Raw genomic sequence first — 20,859 nt, forward strand, 5'->3', positions numbered from 1 at the left:
AGATTAATCCCTAATGGGATAATTGAGTGGTGGCTGGGGGCAGATGGGGTGTGACTAGAGGAAGTGATTCACTGGGGTGTGGCTATGGGTATATTTTTTGTATCTGGAGAGTGCACTCTCTGTCAGCTTTCTGATCATGACCTGAGCCTCTTCCCTCTGCCATGATGTTCTGCCTCACCTTGAGCCCTGAGGAATGGAGCCTGCTGTCTGTGGATGGAGACCTCCTGAAACCTTTAGTCCTCAAGTAAATCTTTCCTCCTCTACAATTGTCCTGGTCTGGTCCTTTAGTTGTGGCAGTGAAAAAGTTGACTAAAACACTATCTCATGAAAATAGAAGGGAGACCAATCCAGGAAGGAGACAAAGAAGGATTGGGAAGAGGAGGATAAGGGGGAAGTACTGTGGTACAAAATCTACCAAATTATGCTGTGTCCATGTATGAAAACGTGTGCACACATACACATACACATCTAGACTCAGAACATTGCAGCGAATAAGTACACATTTTTGTTACTGATTGGATCGAGACACTTTTATGCCTGGGTATTGGACCGAATCTAATTTAGGGGTCATAAAGCATAGCCACCCTCTTTAGAGCTCATACAAATAGGAAAATCGTATCAGAATTTTTCTATATTGGTGAATTAGATGTTTAATGAAAAAGGAAACTAGTTCAAAGGTGTATAACTCTAATTTGTGTTTTTACACAGAAGTGCTTTAAAAGTCTCAAAGATTTAAAATGGCAAATCCAAATGCACATGTGGGACTTGAAGAAAACACACTGAATGTTTCCCATGTTCTTATTGTCCACAGTTCACCCTCTTTAGTAATAGTCATAGTCATGTGTTAGAGCAGAAAGCTTTCCAGTTTTAGCAGATAAACCCTTACAACTGCTCTTGCTTTTATAACCACACTATAAATTTTTCATTGATTCAAAATGATTGGGTGTGGAATGTCTGATTATTATAGTCTGGTTACTGAGAATCTGTGTCTTTGTATGAAATAAAACAATTACCAATTTCAAAGAGTTCACAGATACTAAAATACACCTAATCCAATCACCTCAAATTCATTAGAGAATGAGAAGGTAACGAAAATAGTAAGATACAAGAACATGCTGGGCATAGTGGCGTACGCCTCTAATCCCAGCTGTTAGAATTGTTCTGGTCCGGTCCTTTAGTTGCAGCAGTGAAAAAGCTGAGGAGGCTGAGGCAGGAGGATCCCAAGTTCAAGCCAGCCTCAGAAACAGCGAGATGCTAAGCAACTCAATGAGACCCCGTCTCTAAATACAAAATAGGGCTGGGGAATGTGTCTCAGTGGTTGAGTGCCTCTGAGTTCAATCCCTGGTACAACAGGGATTGAACAACAACAACAAAAACCTACCACATTAATCTACTGAAGTAATGAATCAGCTGATTTGTATATACATTTTTTTTTTTCTGGCTTTTGAACCACCTTTTATTTACTGAGTCTTAGGCTTTGGGTATGTGTTAGGGAGGTGGAGAAAGAACCTGATTTTGCCTTTAACATCTGTTATGGTTTGGATGTGATTTGTCCCCCAAGTTTCACGTGAGGGAGGCTTGGTCCTCAGTATAGTGGTGGGACCTTTGAGACGGGACCCAGTGGAAGGTCCATGAGCCACCTTGTAAGGACTGGTGGGGCTTTCATCTCTCTCTGGCCCTTTCAAGATTTGATCTCTTCCTCTCACCTGCAATCCTGGATTCCAATGTTGGCATCCACTATGGAGGGATGCAACCAAGGGGAGCCCTGGCAAGAGGCTTTACCTGGCTGTTTGGACTTTTGGCATCTGAAACTGTCAACTAAATAAACCTCTTTTCCTTACAAAGTTAGCTTGTCTCATCATAGTAATGAAAAAAAAAAAAAAAAAAAGACTAATACCAACATCCCTATCAGCAGAAACCATTTGAAACTCCTGTTTCCTAGTGGTACACGTAGTTAGTATAGTAGCAGCAGGAGTGCCCAACCTTTTATATGGATATAATTTTAGTTTGTATTGACAGTAAAGCAATTTTCTTGTGTCAGGAGTGCATTAGGTTCCCAGCTCAACAAAGACCAGGGACAGTGTTTAAGACTTTTGACTCAGCACTTAAAAATCTATCAACAACAGAATAGTCTACTACATGAGTTCCCCATTTAGGATTTTACTTGCAAGATGTTCAAGTAAAAAAAAAAAAATTATATATATATGTGAATGCTCTGTGTGTGTGTGTGTATATATTTTTTTAAACCACTCAATTATTTTGCTTGCTTGTTTGGTGTGCTCTACAGAAGAATACTGACTTTGTCCTTTTGGTTAGTTTTCCACTTGCTAAGTCTCCTTTCTCATCCACCAGGACACTCACCTCTTCTAAAAGGAATCAAGCTTTTGCAGCTCACTGATCCTCAAAGTACCTACTTGGCCTTAACCTTTGATTTGGTGTTGTTCAGGTAATCCATGGTGGTTCTGCTCCTGATACCTTCTCTTTCTGTGCACTCTCTTCTGAGAGTTTCCCAGTCATTTTGGCAATCTTAAGAGCAAGTTTGATGTTGCATGCTACAAATGATTTTGTGATATAGATAAAAATCTCTTTGAAATTTGTCAGGAAAGAGTTAAATCTTCTGAAGTAGGATATAATTTTGCAGTTTTACATAAAAAAATGGTTCGTTTTTTTTTTTCTCTTTTCCCAAGAAATACTGCAGATGCCAAAAGTGGGGATAAGAATCCACTACAGATTTCATATCCCTGGGAAGAGTAAATCAGGCTACGACGACATGCCCTTCAGGTAGGACATGACATACATTCCACACACTTGTGCAAACCCTTTATTAAAGCAACAATCAAGATACAAGATAGATTTTTTTTTTTGCTACAGTAATGACAACTTATATTAGTCATTTGTTTACATCCTTAATATATTTTTAAAAGTGAACATATTACAGTTCACAAAATCATCAGATTGACATTTCCGCCCACATTTTTCATCTTATTTCCCAATTTAACAAAGGACATTCAGAACTACTGAAATATAGCAACCCAAACATAGGTGAAAGTGTCTTCTTTGATCATAACATTATTAGCTGTTACATGGTGCTGGAAAGTTACATTGGGAGGCTTTTATCACTGGTCAAATGAAAATAATTTATGCCAGAATATTCTTAGAACTACTTCTATTTTTACATTTACTTTAATAGCTTTCATTTTGATTGTAAGATTCTTAGCATTAGCCCCTTAATAAATTCCACCTCTTAAAAAACAGTCATTTAAAGAGTGTCATCATCCTCACATATTTTCTTGTATAACAGGTAAACACTGAGTTCTTTGGGAAATATAACAAGCAATTCTGTTCTATCTGATTATTTTTCCCCACAATTGATCTGTTTAATCCAAACCTGCTCATCACTGAACATAATTATAAAAATGTCATTAGGAAGATTAACATTGCTATCTATGTTGAGGGTTTTCTTTTTTAATGAATAGGTGAATGTAGAAGTGACCAATACCTTGAAGATAACAGGTGCTCAAAATATATAGGTGAATATACAATGAGGTTTGGTAGATATTTAAAGTTAGCTTAAAAAGCAAGTCTAGAAATAGGAATTACTTTGGGGAATGCCAAAGGAATAGGTGAAAATAGGTAAAGGATAGTAGTTGAATTGTGCTGAGAAAAAAACCAGTATCTGAAATATAATTTAATGCTCCATTTCTTACCAATTGAAAACACTAAGGAAATCTCCAGTTAACAGAAGCAGAGGCATTGCCATTTACGTTTTAGCACTGATACACCATATTTTAAATGCTGAAAGGTGACTGATTTGCCTTCCTAAAATATTTCTTCCAGCAGCGGGGGCTGGTATTTCTACAGTAGAGGTGGTTAGTGTTGGCTGCATTGCACGCAGCTCACTGATGGTCAGTGTCCCTGTTCAAAACATGCAGGTGTTCTCTGTGCCTGACATTTTCTTCACATGCTACAGAGCTGAGCAGATCCTAGATTACTGGTGAATAACAACCCAAGCATTAGATTTAAAACATGCTATCTATTAAAACAATTTACATAGCCATGATCCAATGCACTCAGTCTACCTGTCAAGTTGCTTTTTTTTTGTAATCTCACATGTGCCCTTCCAAAGGAAGTTGAAACACTCAGACTTGTGCAATTGAAAATGAGTCAAACAATTAAAAAGACGAGGGAAGGGAATCCCAGAATCCATTGTGTGGGATGTTGGGCCTTTCAGCCTTAGTTGTAGAAAGGCTTACAAGCATCCCCAACGAGATGGATATAATGACATGGCACGACAATGTGGTGGGTGAGAACACTCAGGCAATTTTAGAGTGATTCCTTTATGTTATATTTTACATACATCACATTTGGTTCCTAGAGATTTTAGTCAAGTATAAGTATTTCTTTTTGTCAAGTATGATGTACAAAAAGATGAGAATAGCAGTAGATGTGCCCTAAATATATGAAAATATAATATATAAAAGAAAACCATTATAAATTACATAGATTTCCCATATAAAATTCTGCTTTGTTCCCATTTAGAATAAATACCATCCAAGTTTATAGATCATATAAGTGAATTAAGTATGCATACATATGTGAATCATTTTTAGAAGTTCAAGAAAAAAATTGCTAGAGATATGACCAAGAGGACTCAGAAACTAGAAGTTGTTTGGTTTTAAGAATGACTACATAAGACCCAGAGGACATGGCTTGGGATTTAGCATTGGAAATTTTAAAACTGCTCAAATAAGTCCAGTGTATGAGTGTGTGTCTGTACAATAATTCAGCCACACTTCTAAGAATTCCTAAGAAGCTTGACAGTTCACTTTATTTTTGAAAAGTCATGAGGTCTACATTTCATATTCTAGCATAAGGGCCTCTCTCATTTCATGAATGCTGTAGGATGGAGAGGAACCGTGTAGGATTTCTGGAAGGAGAAATTTTCATTATCAGCCAAGCTCCCTGTAAGTTGGCTGTTATATCAAGAGCATTTTGATGCCTTAAAGAAGGAGTTTTGAAAATCTATATCATTCCTGCCCCACCAGTCCAAAGAAGAGAGACCAGACCATTCCAGAAACATTCTTTGGTCACACATTTCAGCTCTTGTTTCATAAAAAAAAAAAAAGCTGCCCAGTTTATTATCCCTAATCAATATCTACATGGAATGGATGCCTTCTGTGGTTTTCTTGTGGAAATCAGCATGGGGTTTGGTGGAATGAGAACTGGATAGAATGGGGACAAGTTCACCTGACATCACAGATGAGTTTCCTAGTCTCTGTTGCTATTTTGGGCTTATAATTTGAAGGTAAGAGTTTGTTAATCTCTACAGCAATTGGAAATCTTTATATTCTAAGAGGGGGAGACAAAACTTACCTGAAATTAAAAACAAAACCGTAACCCAGGGATGGGAATAGGAAAGAGGGTGGAATGAATCCGACATAACTTTCCTATGTCCACATATAAATACACCAGTAGTGAAACTCCACATCATGTACAACCAAAGAATAGGATCCTAATTAGAATAAATTATACCCCACGTCTGTATGTCAAAATATACTCTACTGTCATTGTACGTCTAAAAAGAAAAAATTTTAAAAAATCGGCAAAACAAAACAAAACAAAAAAAAGAACAAAACCCAACCATAATCCAGAGAGCCCAAACAGGAATGATGGTCTTTTGATTGCTCACTACTAATTTCTTTAGGTGAACCCCCGCCCCCACCGCAAGATGCTTCCCACTAGGTGACCTTTAAAGGGATGTCTGGTCAAACCGTGCCTTGCCAGATCACCTTCCATATAAGTTACCTATAAATAAACCCATCATCCAGACCTCTCCTAAAGCCATGCCCACTGACCTCAGTTACAGAGCCAGACACCTTTAAGGTGAAGTATGGATCACAGGAGCATCCAGTCTCATGCACCCATTTTTGCTCCCATTTGTTCTTTTCTTGTGCAATGGGGATTACTGAGGATTGAAAACATTCCATAAAACTCTGTTTGAACTTGAGGGATATAATGGACCACTGAATACTGCCTGCATGTTTTACAGATGAAAAAAGATTAAACCCAGGAAGAAGAGACCTTTCCAAGATCACTTCCCCAGATGGTTAGAGTGAAGACTATGTGGGTCTGCTCTCTCACTGTGGCCCATTCAACCTCTGACTTCACAGCCCCAGATGCTCATCCCACTTAATACGGCCATGACTCCTTTGCTTTACATGAAGATGTAGTAAAATACCACTCATCCTAAGACTGAATCTAAATTATGGAAGTGGTCCTAATGATTTTTGGGGGGTGGAGTGGGGGAGGAGAGATTCCACAATTTGTTTAAAATGCTATGGTTTTTCAAAACTAATTCTCTTTATTTAAATAATGCAGCATAAAAATATTTGGAGAACCCAGGGATGAAAGCAAAAAATCTTTAGAGTAATTGTGAAAAAGACTGAAGATGTTAATATTGGTCTCTGAGAGAGTGATGGCGTTCAGAGCTTATCTAATCTGCCCCCTCTTACAGACAGGGTGAGGCCCAGACTTGCCCCATGCCAGGCAGCCAGTTATTGGCACAGTCAGGGAAATATTAAGCCTCTGGATGACTAGTTTTATCTTCTTTCCATAACATCATGCTGCCGTGTGGGATTAATAATTCAATAATTTTGGCATAAAACTTGCTGGCATGGTTCTCTATGCCATCATCCTAGTCATTCACTCTCCCTTTCAAGAACCAGCAAGTCAGTAGGTGGTTTACACAAATGGACCTGGTTATGCACTTCATTGATCCTTGTATTTATTGCCCTAAGTCAAGTGTTTTAGTTGACTGGCAGTGCGTGGTCCTGCAAACCCTTCTGAGAAGCCAAGACTCTATGACCTACAGGAATTCATGAAATGTCTCTGTCTTTGGAAGCAATAAATTTTCCAGGTAAAGAACCAAACTTGGTTTGGAGGATGATGTTACTTCAGTGTAAATAGTTTTCATGAGCAGAGTAGGTATATTTAACCTTTTACAATCTCCCTCCACACCTCGGTTGAGCTCCCCGAAAGGCTCTCAGAATTGGACAGGTAAACACATTTTTTATTTGACTATTAAAGTGCGATTCTGGGGCAAAGTATTTCTCAGTTTCATTAGAGCAGCTTCATTGGAAACAAACAAACAAAAGCAAAGTATGAAAACAGACCTGGGGAATGAAAAAAAAAAAAATGATCCTAGCAACTACTTTGGAACATTACAAATGACTTGCAGATATCAGTCCTGGAATGGGTGACTGATACCAAAGCCTCTGAGGTAAACCTTTCCGGAGAAAAATAAAAATGAAGGTGATAAAGAGGACTCCATCAGAAAGAGCAATTAGTATTAATATAATATCAACTACTCTGTTAGAAAGGAACAAGTGAACATAAATAAAACTGAGAAGAAAGTGCAACAAACCCATGTACGTGCGTTTGCTATTGTAGCAGACCTATAATTTTTAAAAGGAAAAGCAATGCCGATGCATTGGACAGAGCTCTTGAACTCAGGAATATCTTACAGTAGTGTACTCTCTTTGCCAGAAGGGCATCACCAATTAAGGGGTTTGGCAGACAATGGCCAATTCTAAAATTCATATCACAAGGACGGATACCTTCTGTGTGACCCTATCAATTCTGCACCCTGATCTTTCTCGCATCCTTTCTACGGAGGAGGTTCCAGTCAGGTAACCTGTGCGCAGCTGGTTTCCCCTTTTCCAATGGTCTCACTGCTACCTACAGGGATGAGTCTCCTGGTAAGGCTTAGCGGCAAGTGCGTACTACATCTGTGTTACAAGGAGCAGCCCCTGATTTTCTCGATATGCATAGCTTTTCGGAGTTGCTATTAGACATGGCTTTCGTAAATAATGCAGGTGTTTTTGTCACGTGTCACTGCTGGCTCTGTTACTTCCAGGTGAGCTGGTGGCAGGCCTCGGTCTGACACCTCCACGGGTGTCGGCTCTTCGGACGTGAGCTCGGTGGATGTTATATCTGTAGAAGGCTCTGCAGTCTCCGGGGAACGCTCGGCTGAGGGCTCCGTCTCCTCTTCATCTCTGACCTCAAACTGCACCCCCTCTGGGTCATCCACGTGATCCTTTTTGGACTGGGGGTGAACAGACACCTTGATGGCAATCTGCTGGGGCTGTTCGTGCAGCGAGGAGGCGTCCGAGTCGGCAGTGGGAGAGTCACTCCGCTTCAGAGAGTTGGGGATCGTGAACACCTCATCCCCGTCGGTGGCCTCCTGGCCTTCTGGTGTGTGCCTGACAAAATTCTGTCCCTGCTCCTCCAGCCCGACCACTTCCATGATTTCCTCCATGATGGTCCTGCAGTTCATGATGAGGGGAGGCAGAGGCACACTCCTGGCGAGCTCTTCGATGTACCGGGCGAACTCCATGGTTTTGAACTGGGTGACTTTGGCAAGCTCTAGGGTTTTGGCTGAGGTGATGATGGGGATCCGCTTGGCGATCTCGAATGCCTTCTGCAGCTTCTCTGCACCTTCTGTCCTAAAGAACTCGTTGATGGCTTTCTCGGTCTTCTTCAGGTGGCTGCTCATCATGCACAGGCGGGTGATGTTGAGGATCATGACGATGGTGAAGGCCACGAGGCAGACAACCATGTAGTAGACGCCCATGTCTCCAGAGGTAAAGATGACTCTCAGGGTCACCGTGTTGTTCACAGTGCCATAGATGTTAGAAGCCACACATGTGTATTTTCCGCGGTCTGAGAAGGACACCTTGGTGATGTTCAGGAGGCCGCCACTGAGCATCTGCCATTTTCCTGTCAGGAGAGAAGAGACTTTAACCAAGGACATCAGAGTCCCCGTCACTACAGACATACACTGGATTTCCAAAAAACATCTCGTAACGGTAACAAGGAACACTGACTTAATGCGCTCACCATGTGCCAGTGACACTGTATTAATTCATCTCTATGAGCTCAGTGAGGCCATGCTAATACTGGCCCCACTTTATAGGATAAAGAAAACAAGGCCCCCATTAAACAGTCTTCCCTACATGTTTGGATGTAGTAAAAACCAGAAGAGCGAACGTGTATTCAATGAAGAGGCTGTATTCTTTTTGCTTGTTTCTTTTTCTGTGGTGCCTGGGATTGAACCCAAGGCCCCACGCATGCCAGGCAAGGGCTCTAGTCACAAGGCTGTACTCTTCACTACCACACAATATGGAACAACTCCACATCCTAGTGGAAAATGAGAGGAACGATCTGGAAAACATGGCTCTTATAAAAGAACTCCTTAACCGTAGCATCTGATTTTCTGGACTGCCTGTGAGCATGACTACTGAATACATATTCCCTGAGGATTTTAACGCCTCTCAGAATATAAAGCATTTAAGATTCAATATCGAATTGGGAGTAAATCAATTATAATTGTTTACTTGGGTTTCTCATATTTGAGATTGATCTTATCCTTCTACAATCCCAGTTAACTGGAACACAATTTATGTCATTAATTTTGACAATCTGCAATGAATACTCTAGACGACTTCAAGTTACAGGCTGATCATGTGATGGTTCAGAGGCTGGGTATGAATTCCTATCGGTCTGCTTGTAGCCTTGCAAATAAATTAGGCCCATGACAATGAAAATCAGCCCGACACGAAAGAATGCACTTTGAAAAACGCAATTCTTCCATCCCCTCCCTGGAAAGGGTCTTGTGCTGCCTTGGGAGTGAGGTTCTGAATCCAGCGACGTTCTACATTCATTCTTAGTTTACCGGCAGCTCAGGAGACCCCTAGGAAACACGACACTAGGTTTACTTTCAGGGTCTTGGGGCTGAGTGAGAAATGAAATCCAACTACCTCCCTGGGCTGTCCAATAGAGCAAGGAGTCTCCACACCAGGCCTCTTGGGAGTTCTAAGGAGCAGGCACATATTTCTTGATAAGAGCACTGTAGTTCCCTGAGCCAACCAGAGAAACCTCTACTGAGAGTCGTGACAATTTAACACACAGCTTTTAAAAAAGTATCCACTCTGCATTTTATTTTACTTATTTCTTCCCCTTATGGCAATGACTTTTTACTTCTAATTAAAGGCTTCATGCTTCCCCAAATCAGCACGCTTAAAAACAAACAAACAAAACCCCAAAAACTCTCAGGCACGTAAGTGACCAGGGTCTCATACAACTGTGGAATGCAGCAACAGAAGGCCTGTTCTATTCCAGTTTCCTCTGTGCCAAGGAACATTCCTGAAGAGGCTCAAAGGGGCAGCGAGGTACCTTCCTGTAGCTACTTGTGCTACTGGCTCACTGGCTGTGGTGAACCTGGCAGGAGGCCTCTTGGTGGATGTTGACACATTACTCTGCCTTCTGAAAGGACACCAGTGAAGAGTGGCTCCTGGTGTCCCTCAGTAACATCTTTCCAACAATTCAGCCAGTGTACTGCCCCCAGGAATAGACAACACTGGTTTGGGAAGGCTACACATACCCAGTATCTAGTCTGTGAGATTCTCTCTCATTCGTGGGTGAGCTTTCCACAGCTCTTCTTCCCTGAGCATGAATTTTGATTCTTCAGTTGCAGATTAATTCAAATATACGTAACTTGGGCCAGGGAAGTTACTATTGTCTTATTTTATATTTGCACATTTTATAAAGTAGACCATGGCAAGAATGGGAAACACACACACACACACACACACTGGTTGATGGAAAGCTTATTCTTATTGGAAGGAACTAGATTCCAGAGATTTACAGACTAGACTTGTGGGAATTTCTCCTTTTGTTGGGAAATAAAGTAGGAAATAGGGTTCAGGACATTGAGAAGGTGCAGTTACTTCTGTGGGGAATGACTAGGATCAATTTGCTTATCTCTTCCTTATCCCCAAACTGTTTTATGGAGAAACCCTATAAACACAAGGACACAGTGGTTTATTCTTGGGAGAAAAGAAGAAAAGCAGAAGAGAACACTAAATAAAAGAAGCATCTGGTAGAAACATAAAAGTTTTTTCCCTATATCTGAATAACAGTTTTAATGGTAATTTTATCTAATTGTTAGAGAAAAAGAAAACACAAAAATACATACTGGTTACAAGGTATGGATGTTTTTCTCTACTGAATATTTAAAAATGTTTCTGAACTTGACCTCCATAGTTCTTTTCCAAGATGATTTTAATTGTCTGTTGAACTGTATCTAACCTGGAACCAAGCAGTTGAACTCAGACAACTTGTAGATACTTCAAAAGTTTGTTGTTACAGTGTTAAGAAGGACATAGTTTGGAATCAAATTCAGTCTAACTAGCCAATACCAGTGGTTCATTCTGGGAAAAGTGTGAGATGTTTGGCAGATGAAGAATGACTTGGGGAACATATTCTGATTCTTAGCCCAGGCCTGTGGATCCCTAGAACAACACCTCTTAGATACTATATCCCATACTTACTCTCTCTTGTTCTTAAAGTCTGAAGACCAGCCATGCATCTTTAACTTCACTATAAGCCATGACAAATATGAATTCACATACTATGATCCTACAACAGTTGAGTTATTACCAAAACCCTAGTCAAATGGCTGAAATCACAGTTCTCTGCCAGCAATGTCTTGTTCTAATGTAGGACAAAGGCATTGAAACAACTCTTCAGTTTTCAATCCTTTACTAGATTCCTCTAGAACACACACACACACACACACTCTTATTTGATGGATTAAGGTATTATGAATGCCATTTAGGATTCTGTTCATGTGTGATATGATGAAATGAGTATGTGACCTGGATTACAGATTCTATTACCAGACCATCAAACAAGTCTAAAGTTTTCAGAAGGCAAAACACGTACAGCGTGCGCGCACATATGCACACACACACATACACATGCACACCCAAGGCCTATGTCAGAAAAACTAGAGTTCTCACCTTCTAACTTCAAAGGTTATACATGTCTGTCTCTCCATGCTGATACATACATTCATTCCTTTCTAGAAATTAAGGCTCTAAATACTTTCTCTCAGCCTCAGCTTCCCCTTGGATTAGTGAAAACTAGATTTCTGCATGCTCTACTACTTCATAGAGCTCTGAAAACTTGACTAGTAAGATATCCCACATTCTGTTCTGGGTCTTCTCCCACCAGGTTGGGGCAGACTAAGAAGAATCTCCACACTGTACCTGCCCAGCAGGGAACACCTTGAGCACATGCGTCTCAGTCTAAAAGTACCTTGCCATGAGACTCCTTCTGGAAGCTCAGTCTAAAAGTACCTTGCCATGAGACTCGTTCTGGAAGGGTTCTAGCTTTGGCTGCCAGACATTAAAAGATAAAGTTTATATATATATATATCACCATGATGACTGTCACAGGATCTTCAGTGCTATCCACATGAAGCAAGTATATACAACTTGATGTTCCCAACTAGTTTAAACTGTAACTGAATAGGAATGTCAAAGGTATGCTTTGAATTTTCATGAAGCTTCACTGCTTCTGTACAAATAAATACCTGAACTGCCAGCAGCTCATGCCAAGTCAGTTCTGGAGGGGACGATTTTGGAGGCAATAAAAGAGGTAGACTTAACCATGAATATAACAGGGTAGACCTGTATGTAAAGCATTCTTCCCACCAGCTCCTTATTCACTTCCTACGCCTTGCTCAGACTGTAATGTCCCTTGGAACTTCCTTCCTCACCCCTTCTCTCCCCGCTGCTGTCTTGTAAGGTGAGGCACATACTAAACGCTGCATGTGCGTTGTTGCCTAACAGGAGATCACCCAGGAATCCGTCAGTCTTCCCCCCAGAAACCCCCTGCATGTGAGCGGTGGAGACCATCTCTCCTTGCAGATGTGTGTCTGAGCTGTAACTGCAGTGCCCACGCTATTCTACACAACAAAGCTGACATTTTTAGAAGGGCAGCGATCTTTTTTTTTTATTATTTTGTTGGCTCAGTCAATGGATATCACTGAACAAATCGTCCGTGTACCAGGCTCCACGCTAGAGGAACAGAGTACAAAGATGAGTAAGAAGCGATTCCTGACTACAAGAACCACCCAGCACCAACAGGAGAACAGATTCCCGCAGCCAGGTCTAGTGCCTGCGCTGGGGGTGAGCACCAGGATGGGGTGGGAGAGGGGCGGCGCTAAGCCCCTGAGGGGAGAAGAGGACAAGGACTCAAGTCCAGAGGGGGATGGGGGAGGGAGGGAGCTTGTGAGCAGGAGCAGGAACACGTGGGGGCTGCTGCGGCTGACAAACCACGTGTAAAACTGAGGGGGGGGGGTTTGGATGGAGGCAAGGCTGGAGAGGAATGCAGGGCCAGGTCACCGGAGGGCCCCACGATGGGAGCTCTGTATTTATCCGGGAGGAGGGCAGCTGCCCCTTCTCCCTTTGAACCTCATTTGCCATGAGCTTTCCCAGACAGACCTGTCTTATTCCCTGTCCCAAGGGGTCCCAGGACCTTCCCACCCACTTCCTCTCTGCCCCTCCTACCTCCCTGCGTCAAGTCCCTGCCTGACCCATTAGCCCAGTTCAAGCCCCACCATCATATCTCCCCTTAGATCCCCAGGAAAGCTATCTCTGACCCCTGCTTAAGTTGGTGAGGAAAACCTGAAAGTCTGGAAGCTGATGGAGCTAAGTATAGGGATTTTTTAAATGAGGAAGACAGCATTTCAAATCAGTGGGGATGGATACACTATTGGGGTAACAGTCTGGTCACTTGACAAAAACTAAAGGTCAACCCCTGTCTTATGAAATGGATAACAAATTTCAAGTACTCTGAAGATATAAATGTAAAACTAAAAGCAACTTAGCAAGACAAAATTTAAAAAGGGGGGGGGAGGCTCTGGGGATGTAGCTCAGTGGTAAAGTGCTCCTGGGTTTAATCCCCAGTGCCTTTAAAAAAAAAAAAAAAATCTCAGAAGCTATATAGGAAAATGCAGATTTCCTCCAAAATCAAGATTTTTTTGCACTATAAAACACCATATTACAGAAAAGCTAAAAGCAAATGGCTGGGAGAAAATTCTAGAATATTTGACAGACAAATGTTTAATGACTATAAAATTTAAAGAACTCCTGTGAATTAAGCAAGTCAAGACAAAAACCCAAAAGAAGGAAATGGGAAAAGGTCATACAGTCACGTATATACATACAGCAATACTAGTGTCTATTGTATTCTGCTGCCCTTCCTATCTCCCCTTCCTCTCCCCTCCCCTCCCCTCAATGTGATTCTGAAACCTGTACACTCAGAAAAATGAGAAATTATACCCCATTTGATTCAAATGTAAAAAAAAAAAAAAAAAGAGAGAGAGAGAGAGAATTGGGGAAATGTGAAAAAAAATAAAATGGGAAAAGGATATGAACAGGTAATTCACAAAACAGTGAATGCAAATGGTGTCAAAGTATACAAGATTACTACTGATTAAATAAATTAAAATTAAAAGGTGTCAAAGTAAAGTTGACCTTTCATATTGCTAAAATAAGGTCATTGATTACACATTATCTTGCTGAAACTGTGGGGAAAAGAATACTCCCAGGCATTGCAGGAAGAAGATAGGCTGGTCAAACCTTTGGAAGGTTGATTTGGAGGCATCCAACAAAATTTTAAATGAATTTTACTTATGACTCACTTTTAGACTCCTTGAAATTCATCAAATCAGGCAAGCCTAAACTGGCAATTCATACATTAATGAATGCAAGAAAATCAAGATAATGAAAAATAATCTCCTTTTCAAAATAATGTTTCTCTCTATGGACATAGTTCTAGAGCTTTCTTTCCCTGCCAAATGTCTCTGTGAGAAGCCATAGCTCTGTCCCATACCAGGAAGGTGACTAACTTGGCATAAATGTGCTCAGCATGGTGGCCTGCACACATTATGGCACAGTGTGATACCAATAGAGCAGTGTCAGATAGACCTTTTAGCAAAAAGATTAATAGCATCACATGGCTGCAGCTAAACTTAAAAATAGCAAGAAATTCTGTGCAATAGGGGCTACTGTGACTCAATATGCAACCAATATATGGCACCAGCAGAACTATCTATTGCTCATGCGAACAACTTCTGACCAGATTACTGCTGCATAGAAATGAGCAGTATTGGGGCTGGGGATGTGGCTCAAGCGGTAGCGCGCTCGCCTGGCATGCGTGCGGCCCGGGGTTCGATCCTCAGTACCACATACAAAGATGTTGTGTCCGCCGAGAACTAAAAAATAAATATGAAAATTCTGTCTCTCTCTCTCTCCCTCTCTCACTCTCTCTTTAAAAAAAAAAAAAAAGAAAAAGAAATGAGCAGTATTAATTAACACACACAGGAACTGAAGAACTACAGGGACAGTCTAGACTATACAGAGACTCTGCAATCAGTTTTTCTCCAAAAACCATGTTTACTGAAATCCTAAATCATCCCAGCTTTTCTGGAGAATCACTAAGCATTGAAAATTAACAGTATGCCCAAATGCCAAGCTCGTAGAACTTTCCACAAATTACTTATTGAAGGAAAGGATTTGTGTCCTCAGAGATATCATATACTTGGTGAATATGAATGTATAAACAAACCAACGCATGGTTTATCTAGATCCCCAAGGAGTGGGATAAACAGATTAAAACTCTGTTCACAATCTCCTTTAGATACTTGGACTCTTAAGTTACACATAACCCTGGCTTTCCAAGGAGGAGAGTTCAATCTATCGTAACAAATGTGTTACTTCCTTGAAATCAACGTACATAAAAATATTCAGGTGGTGAGAGTTCCGACCCATGTTTATGCAAACATAAACAGAATATTCACTTGAACGAGTTCTCACACTAAATTGACATTCTTCAAATCGGCACAAAAAATGGTGTTTGTGCCAATAAATGTGGCGCATGTTTTGTACTATGTGAAATATAGACTACTGCAGAGAAAGGATCCATGCCTTTTTACAAAATAGAATTGAAAACAAATTTAGTACTGCATGGCTGCACCTGTTTCAAGGCTTCTGCAGTAGATGACAGCTCCTTGAAGCCACTGCAAAGAGTCAGGCTGTAAATACCACAAGCTGCAAAGGCTCTCTCGCTCCCACCTGCACCCACCAAGCCTCCTGAGAGACCTCTTCATAGAATACCAGGGCAATGCAAACAAGCTATTTTCTATGTCATGTGGAGCAGAGGTAGCCTGGGACAACACAGGCTCGGCTCAGCTTTCAGCTCAGGAAGGTGGGGGTGGAAGAATTTTGCTGTTTAGAACCTGCAGTTCTGTTTTGCTTAAAGGTATTAATATCTGAAAAGAACCTAAAGACTTTTTTACATTCTGGAAAAGGAAACATCTGATCCTCTAGCTAATTTGATCTAGTCGTTTTAATTTTTTAAAAAAGTGCTAAGCATGTAATTCCATGTGGGTTAGCAATAGTCTTTTCTGATGGTAGCTACAGGTAGTTTCCCAAAACAAGAGCACCCTATATTGGCTTCATGGGAATAACTTCCATTTTGAGAATCTCTGCTGTTATCTGTATTGGAGATGGAGCTGGAGGGTTCTTTTTACTACTAAGACTGAAGCTATATGGGCTCACATCCAAAAGGGAGCACAACTTTCTAAGGAAACACACAAAGTGGTAGTTCCCAGGTTAGCCCTTAAAATGGTTGAATTTTGAAAACAAACCATACCATAAGTTAAACCCTTGTTATGGAAAACTACATTATGGGTTCAGACATCTACCTTGAAAATCTACTTGGAAGGTTTCCTTTCAGTTAGCCAAAGGGTGTTCCTTTGGTTGAGCAGGGTTCTCAATCTTGGCACTGAAGCATTCTGGGCTTTGCTGTACACTGTAGGGGTCTCTCCTGCACACTGTAGGCTTCTACATGGCAACATCATCCCCCTCCCCACAAACTGCATTCTCTATTTTGATAACCAGAAATGTCTTCAGATTTGGCCCTATGGGCTCTGGGTGGAAAACAGGTTCCAGTTCAGAATCACTGGACTGGGCAAATATAAAGCTTATCCTGTGTCAGCTGTGTATCCTTTGAAATTTCCACAGACTCTGCTTTTCAGAGATGGAAGGATATTGGAAATCAAAGGGCACCTTTTACACAAAAGTGATGCACTGGAAAAGGAGTCCCTGAAGGAGCAATTTACAAACTTGCTACCATTGTGGTTATACCATTATTTTGAAATTTCAAATAACATGTGTTATTGATTTTGGGGTGTTTACTAAAAGTTTTTAAAAGACTGAGAAATTAAGATTGAGAATAAGAAAAAACCCAAAACATGGAAATAAACTGGGATTTTAGCATTTGAAATCTATTATTGTGAGGATATCATAAAACATTACTACCAGTAGAATAATAACAATGGCTGTCATTTCCTGAGAGCTTGGTATGTTCCAAGTACTATGCTAAGTATTAACAATAGTTTTTTCAAGACTCAAAACCCCACTCGGTAGGTAGTACATGAATGAGAAAACTGTGGCTTGTTGTCTCTCCCAGAACCAGTTAAAATGCATTTCACAGCTTATTAAAAAGTTCACACATGCACAAAAAAAAAAAAACCAATGTAAACTAAAGGTAAAATTGATACTAATGAATTCCACAATACCAGAGCAGCAGCCCTGACCACTGTGAACTTTATACAACTCAGCTGACTCATGTGCCTATTCATTAAAGTGGTGGTGGCTCCAGAGGCTGAGGCAGGAGGATCTGGAGTTCAAAGTCAGCCTCAGCAAAAAGGAGGCGCTAAGCAACTCAGTGAGACCTTGTCTTTAAGTAAAATACCAAACAGGGCTGGGGATGTGCCCCTGAGTTCAACCCCTGGTACCGCCCCCCTCCCCCCAAAAAAGGACTTAATTATTTTTGGTGACAGGATGTTACAGGAGTATGAAAAATTCACAGAAAGCCTGACTTAAAGGAAGAATTTCAAATTTAATCTCTAATAAGCCAGATGTGTTTATAAGGGTCTATACTAGCTGGTTTGTTCTCTCTCTCTCTCCCCCTCCTTCTTGTACTGGGGATTGGGGACTAAACTCAAGGGTGTCTACTACTGAACTTCATTCCCAGACCTTTTCATTTTCTATTTTGAGACAGGGTTTCACTATGTTGCTGGGGTTGGCCTTGAACTTGTGATCCTCCTGCCCCTGTCTCTGGAATTGCTGGTATTAACAGGCCAGTACCACTGCTCTGGCTCCAGCCAGCTTTCTTGAAACACTTATCATACATTAAAAGTGCTAATGTAAATTTCAATGGTTTAAAGTCACAGTAAGAAGCCGTGGCAAAAATACAGTGGCTTACTAGTACTTGAAATAATTGGGGCTTTTTCATAATACTTCCTGGCAACTACACATTTCTACTCTACCTCTAGTAAAAGGCAAACAGAGAACAGCAGGTATTGTGGCCATTTGGGGTTATTCCTGTTGTTTGAATTCTGAGCTATTTCCGTAATATGGATGATGGACCACCCCAACAACTCCAGAAGGTGAGCTACCAAAAATAATCTCCTTCCAGATGTAGATTACACATTCGCCCCTCCTGACCCTGTGAAAGTGAAGTGATAGGCACCAGAGAAGCCAAGTAAACCAGGTGCTGCTCCTGCCAGTGACAGGAAATAGCCCATTCTGTCTAGGACTGGCGAGACTGGCATGAATAATAGCTATCTCACTTTCTCAGCATGAACGAGAAATAGAAGTAATTCTTTCCTGGCTCATTACAAAGCAAGTGAGTGAGTGGTAGCGTGTTCCATGAGCAGCTCACTAGGTGATTCTAAATGCTGTCGTGTGTGTGTGTGTGTGTGTGTGTGTGTGTGCATGTCATGTGCAGACACTGTGGCACCAATTCTCACCCTATCTAACTTTGATGGTGGTCATGATGCCTCTTCCACCCATAGATTCCTCCCACATTTCCTCTGGCTGGGTTAGCTGCCCTGCAGTATTTCTGCAACCTTAAGGGCAAGCAGATACTGTGGCACAGAGGGAGAATCAACACCAGCTGGCCATGCTCTGGTTGTGTAATGTCTGCCCCACTGACCCAGTTTCTCATCTCTATATGGGAGGATTAATAACGCCCACTGCCATGCTTGTCGCAAGGATTAGAAACAATACTGTACTTAGTACAGTATTGGTACTCAGTACAGGGGCTTAGTGACTGACAGTAGTTGTTAATGATGATTACCTTGATTTTTTTTTTTAGTTTGTATTAATGGTAGTCCTAGTGTACCTAGGTAAGGTGCTGGGATGTCAGCATTATTTTTCACTCCATATTCAACTCTGTTGAGTTATAAGTTAAATATGGTACCATTTAAATTTGTAGCCTTTTGGTTTGAAAACTGAAATCTATGTCTGTATTATGAAACTGACAGTTTCTCCATCAGTAGTGAAAAGTTAAGGATTATGGGTTCTTTAACAGGCCATTCTAGCTCAGAGTTCTAATATTTAAGCTCTCATTTCTGCTATTTTCTATGTATTGCTTGGTGGTAGGTGTAATGCTTTGTGTAGTACCTGATGTAATTTCTGCTCTGAAATTACTATTATTATGCATTATAATTATAAAAGCTGAGCTGGAACATCAAGTACTAGTATTGTGAGTGCTTTTTAAAAATCAAAAGTGTATCTTATGAGACTTAAAACGGTTAACACAGCAAGGCTGTTGGCTACAAGAGTTCGGATGGAGCAGTTCTCTATGCCAAAGGCTTTCAAAGAGCAACCAAGAGCTTGGAGTTCACTGACAGGTTGCCACTAATGACCATCTGAGCATCCACAAATGAAGAAAACTGAGCCAAATATGACTACCATCTAGTTCAACCCCTCAATATACAGATGACGAAGGCAATGAATAGCATTTGCTTGCCAATAGTGAGTCCACAGTTACAAGGACCTTCTCAATGAAGACTTTAGACATTTTAGGTACAACTTTGGAATAATGCTCAAAGAGTTGTGAGTGAAATTTGGGCCCCAGCATGACGCTGTTCCGACTTAGCAACCAACCCAACTCTTCAACACCCATGGGTAACTTTTGCTTCAGGGTCCATGTGAAAGGTAGATTCAGGCTTGGAGTCCTTGTTCCCCTCAATTCAGTCACCCTGATATCTTAGCAGTGGCCTTACATTGCAGAAAGATCTGGTAAGGTACAGAGGCCTGAGTGTGCCTGTAACCATAGCTACCACCCAGCTTTCATAAGTGTGATGTCACATCCTTCTGACGTACAGAGGAAGGGGTGGTAGAAATGGAAACCAGTGGGGTGGGCTGGAGTGTTCCCTCAACATCGGCTCTCATTAGCTATGGCTCTAGTCATACCCACTTAATTAACAGCAGTACCTTGGGGAAAATGTCAGTAAAGGGGGATTTGAACTGTAGTGTCTGGTCAAGGCCCTTTTAGCTGGAAATTCCTATGGTCCTACAATTTTACTCAAAGGGGAAAGATTTCCACCTTCAGCTTAAACATCCATGATTCATAATATATAATATTTTGACTTAAGGGAAGAAGTTGTATTATACTGTACAGTCTTGGATAGCTAACCCAAAGCAATGTCAGTTACAGCATTACCAAAGCCCACATCCCAGGCAGCTAGACTTCTGGCCGCCTTAACCATTGGGAACACGGCAGGCTGTGACAGAAGTATGTAATTGCAAGAAAATTCCATTCACTTAACTCCTGAGGAGTTAGGAGGCATTAGCCTCGATTCTTTTTGGAGCAATTAAGATAAAATGAAGGAAAGAGATTAAAAATGTAGGTTTTCCTGGAGCAGAAGCTCTTCCGGGGATTGTTCACTGGTTAAAGGGGAGGGCCCAACAGGAATGAAATAAAGGAATAATCTGCCACTCCAGAACAATGATCTTTTTACTCCCCCACCCCCCTGCCCTACTTTATCACACAGGCAAATGCTGAGGAAAGTAGATTAACTCCTTCAGGTCAATCAGATCAGGCCTGGGTTTTTAGACAATTACTTCTCACATCTAAAACAAGAAGTGTACGATT

General features: G+C 41.1%; 1 protein-coding gene across 1 annotated transcript in view; it reads right to left on the bottom strand.

Moving 5' to 3' along the window:
* Positions 1-2,817: 2,817 nt before the first annotated feature.
* Positions 2,818-20,859, bottom strand: part of Mfap3l (microfibril associated protein 3 like) — a 40,612-nt gene continuing 22,570 nt past the window's right edge. The window contains exon 3 of the mRNA XM_076853669.1: positions 2,818-8,778. Within this exon, the coding sequence (XP_076709784.1) occupies positions 7,847-8,778 (932 nt within the window). The 3' untranslated portion in view covers positions 2,818-7,846. The remainder of the gene's footprint in view (positions 8,779-20,859) is intronic.

The sequence above is a fragment of the Callospermophilus lateralis genome, chromosome 4, assembly GCF_048772815.1.
Source record: "Callospermophilus lateralis isolate mCalLat2 chromosome 4, mCalLat2.hap1, whole genome shotgun sequence".
Classification (NCBI taxonomy): Eukaryota; Metazoa; Chordata; class Mammalia; order Rodentia; family Sciuridae; genus Callospermophilus; species Callospermophilus lateralis.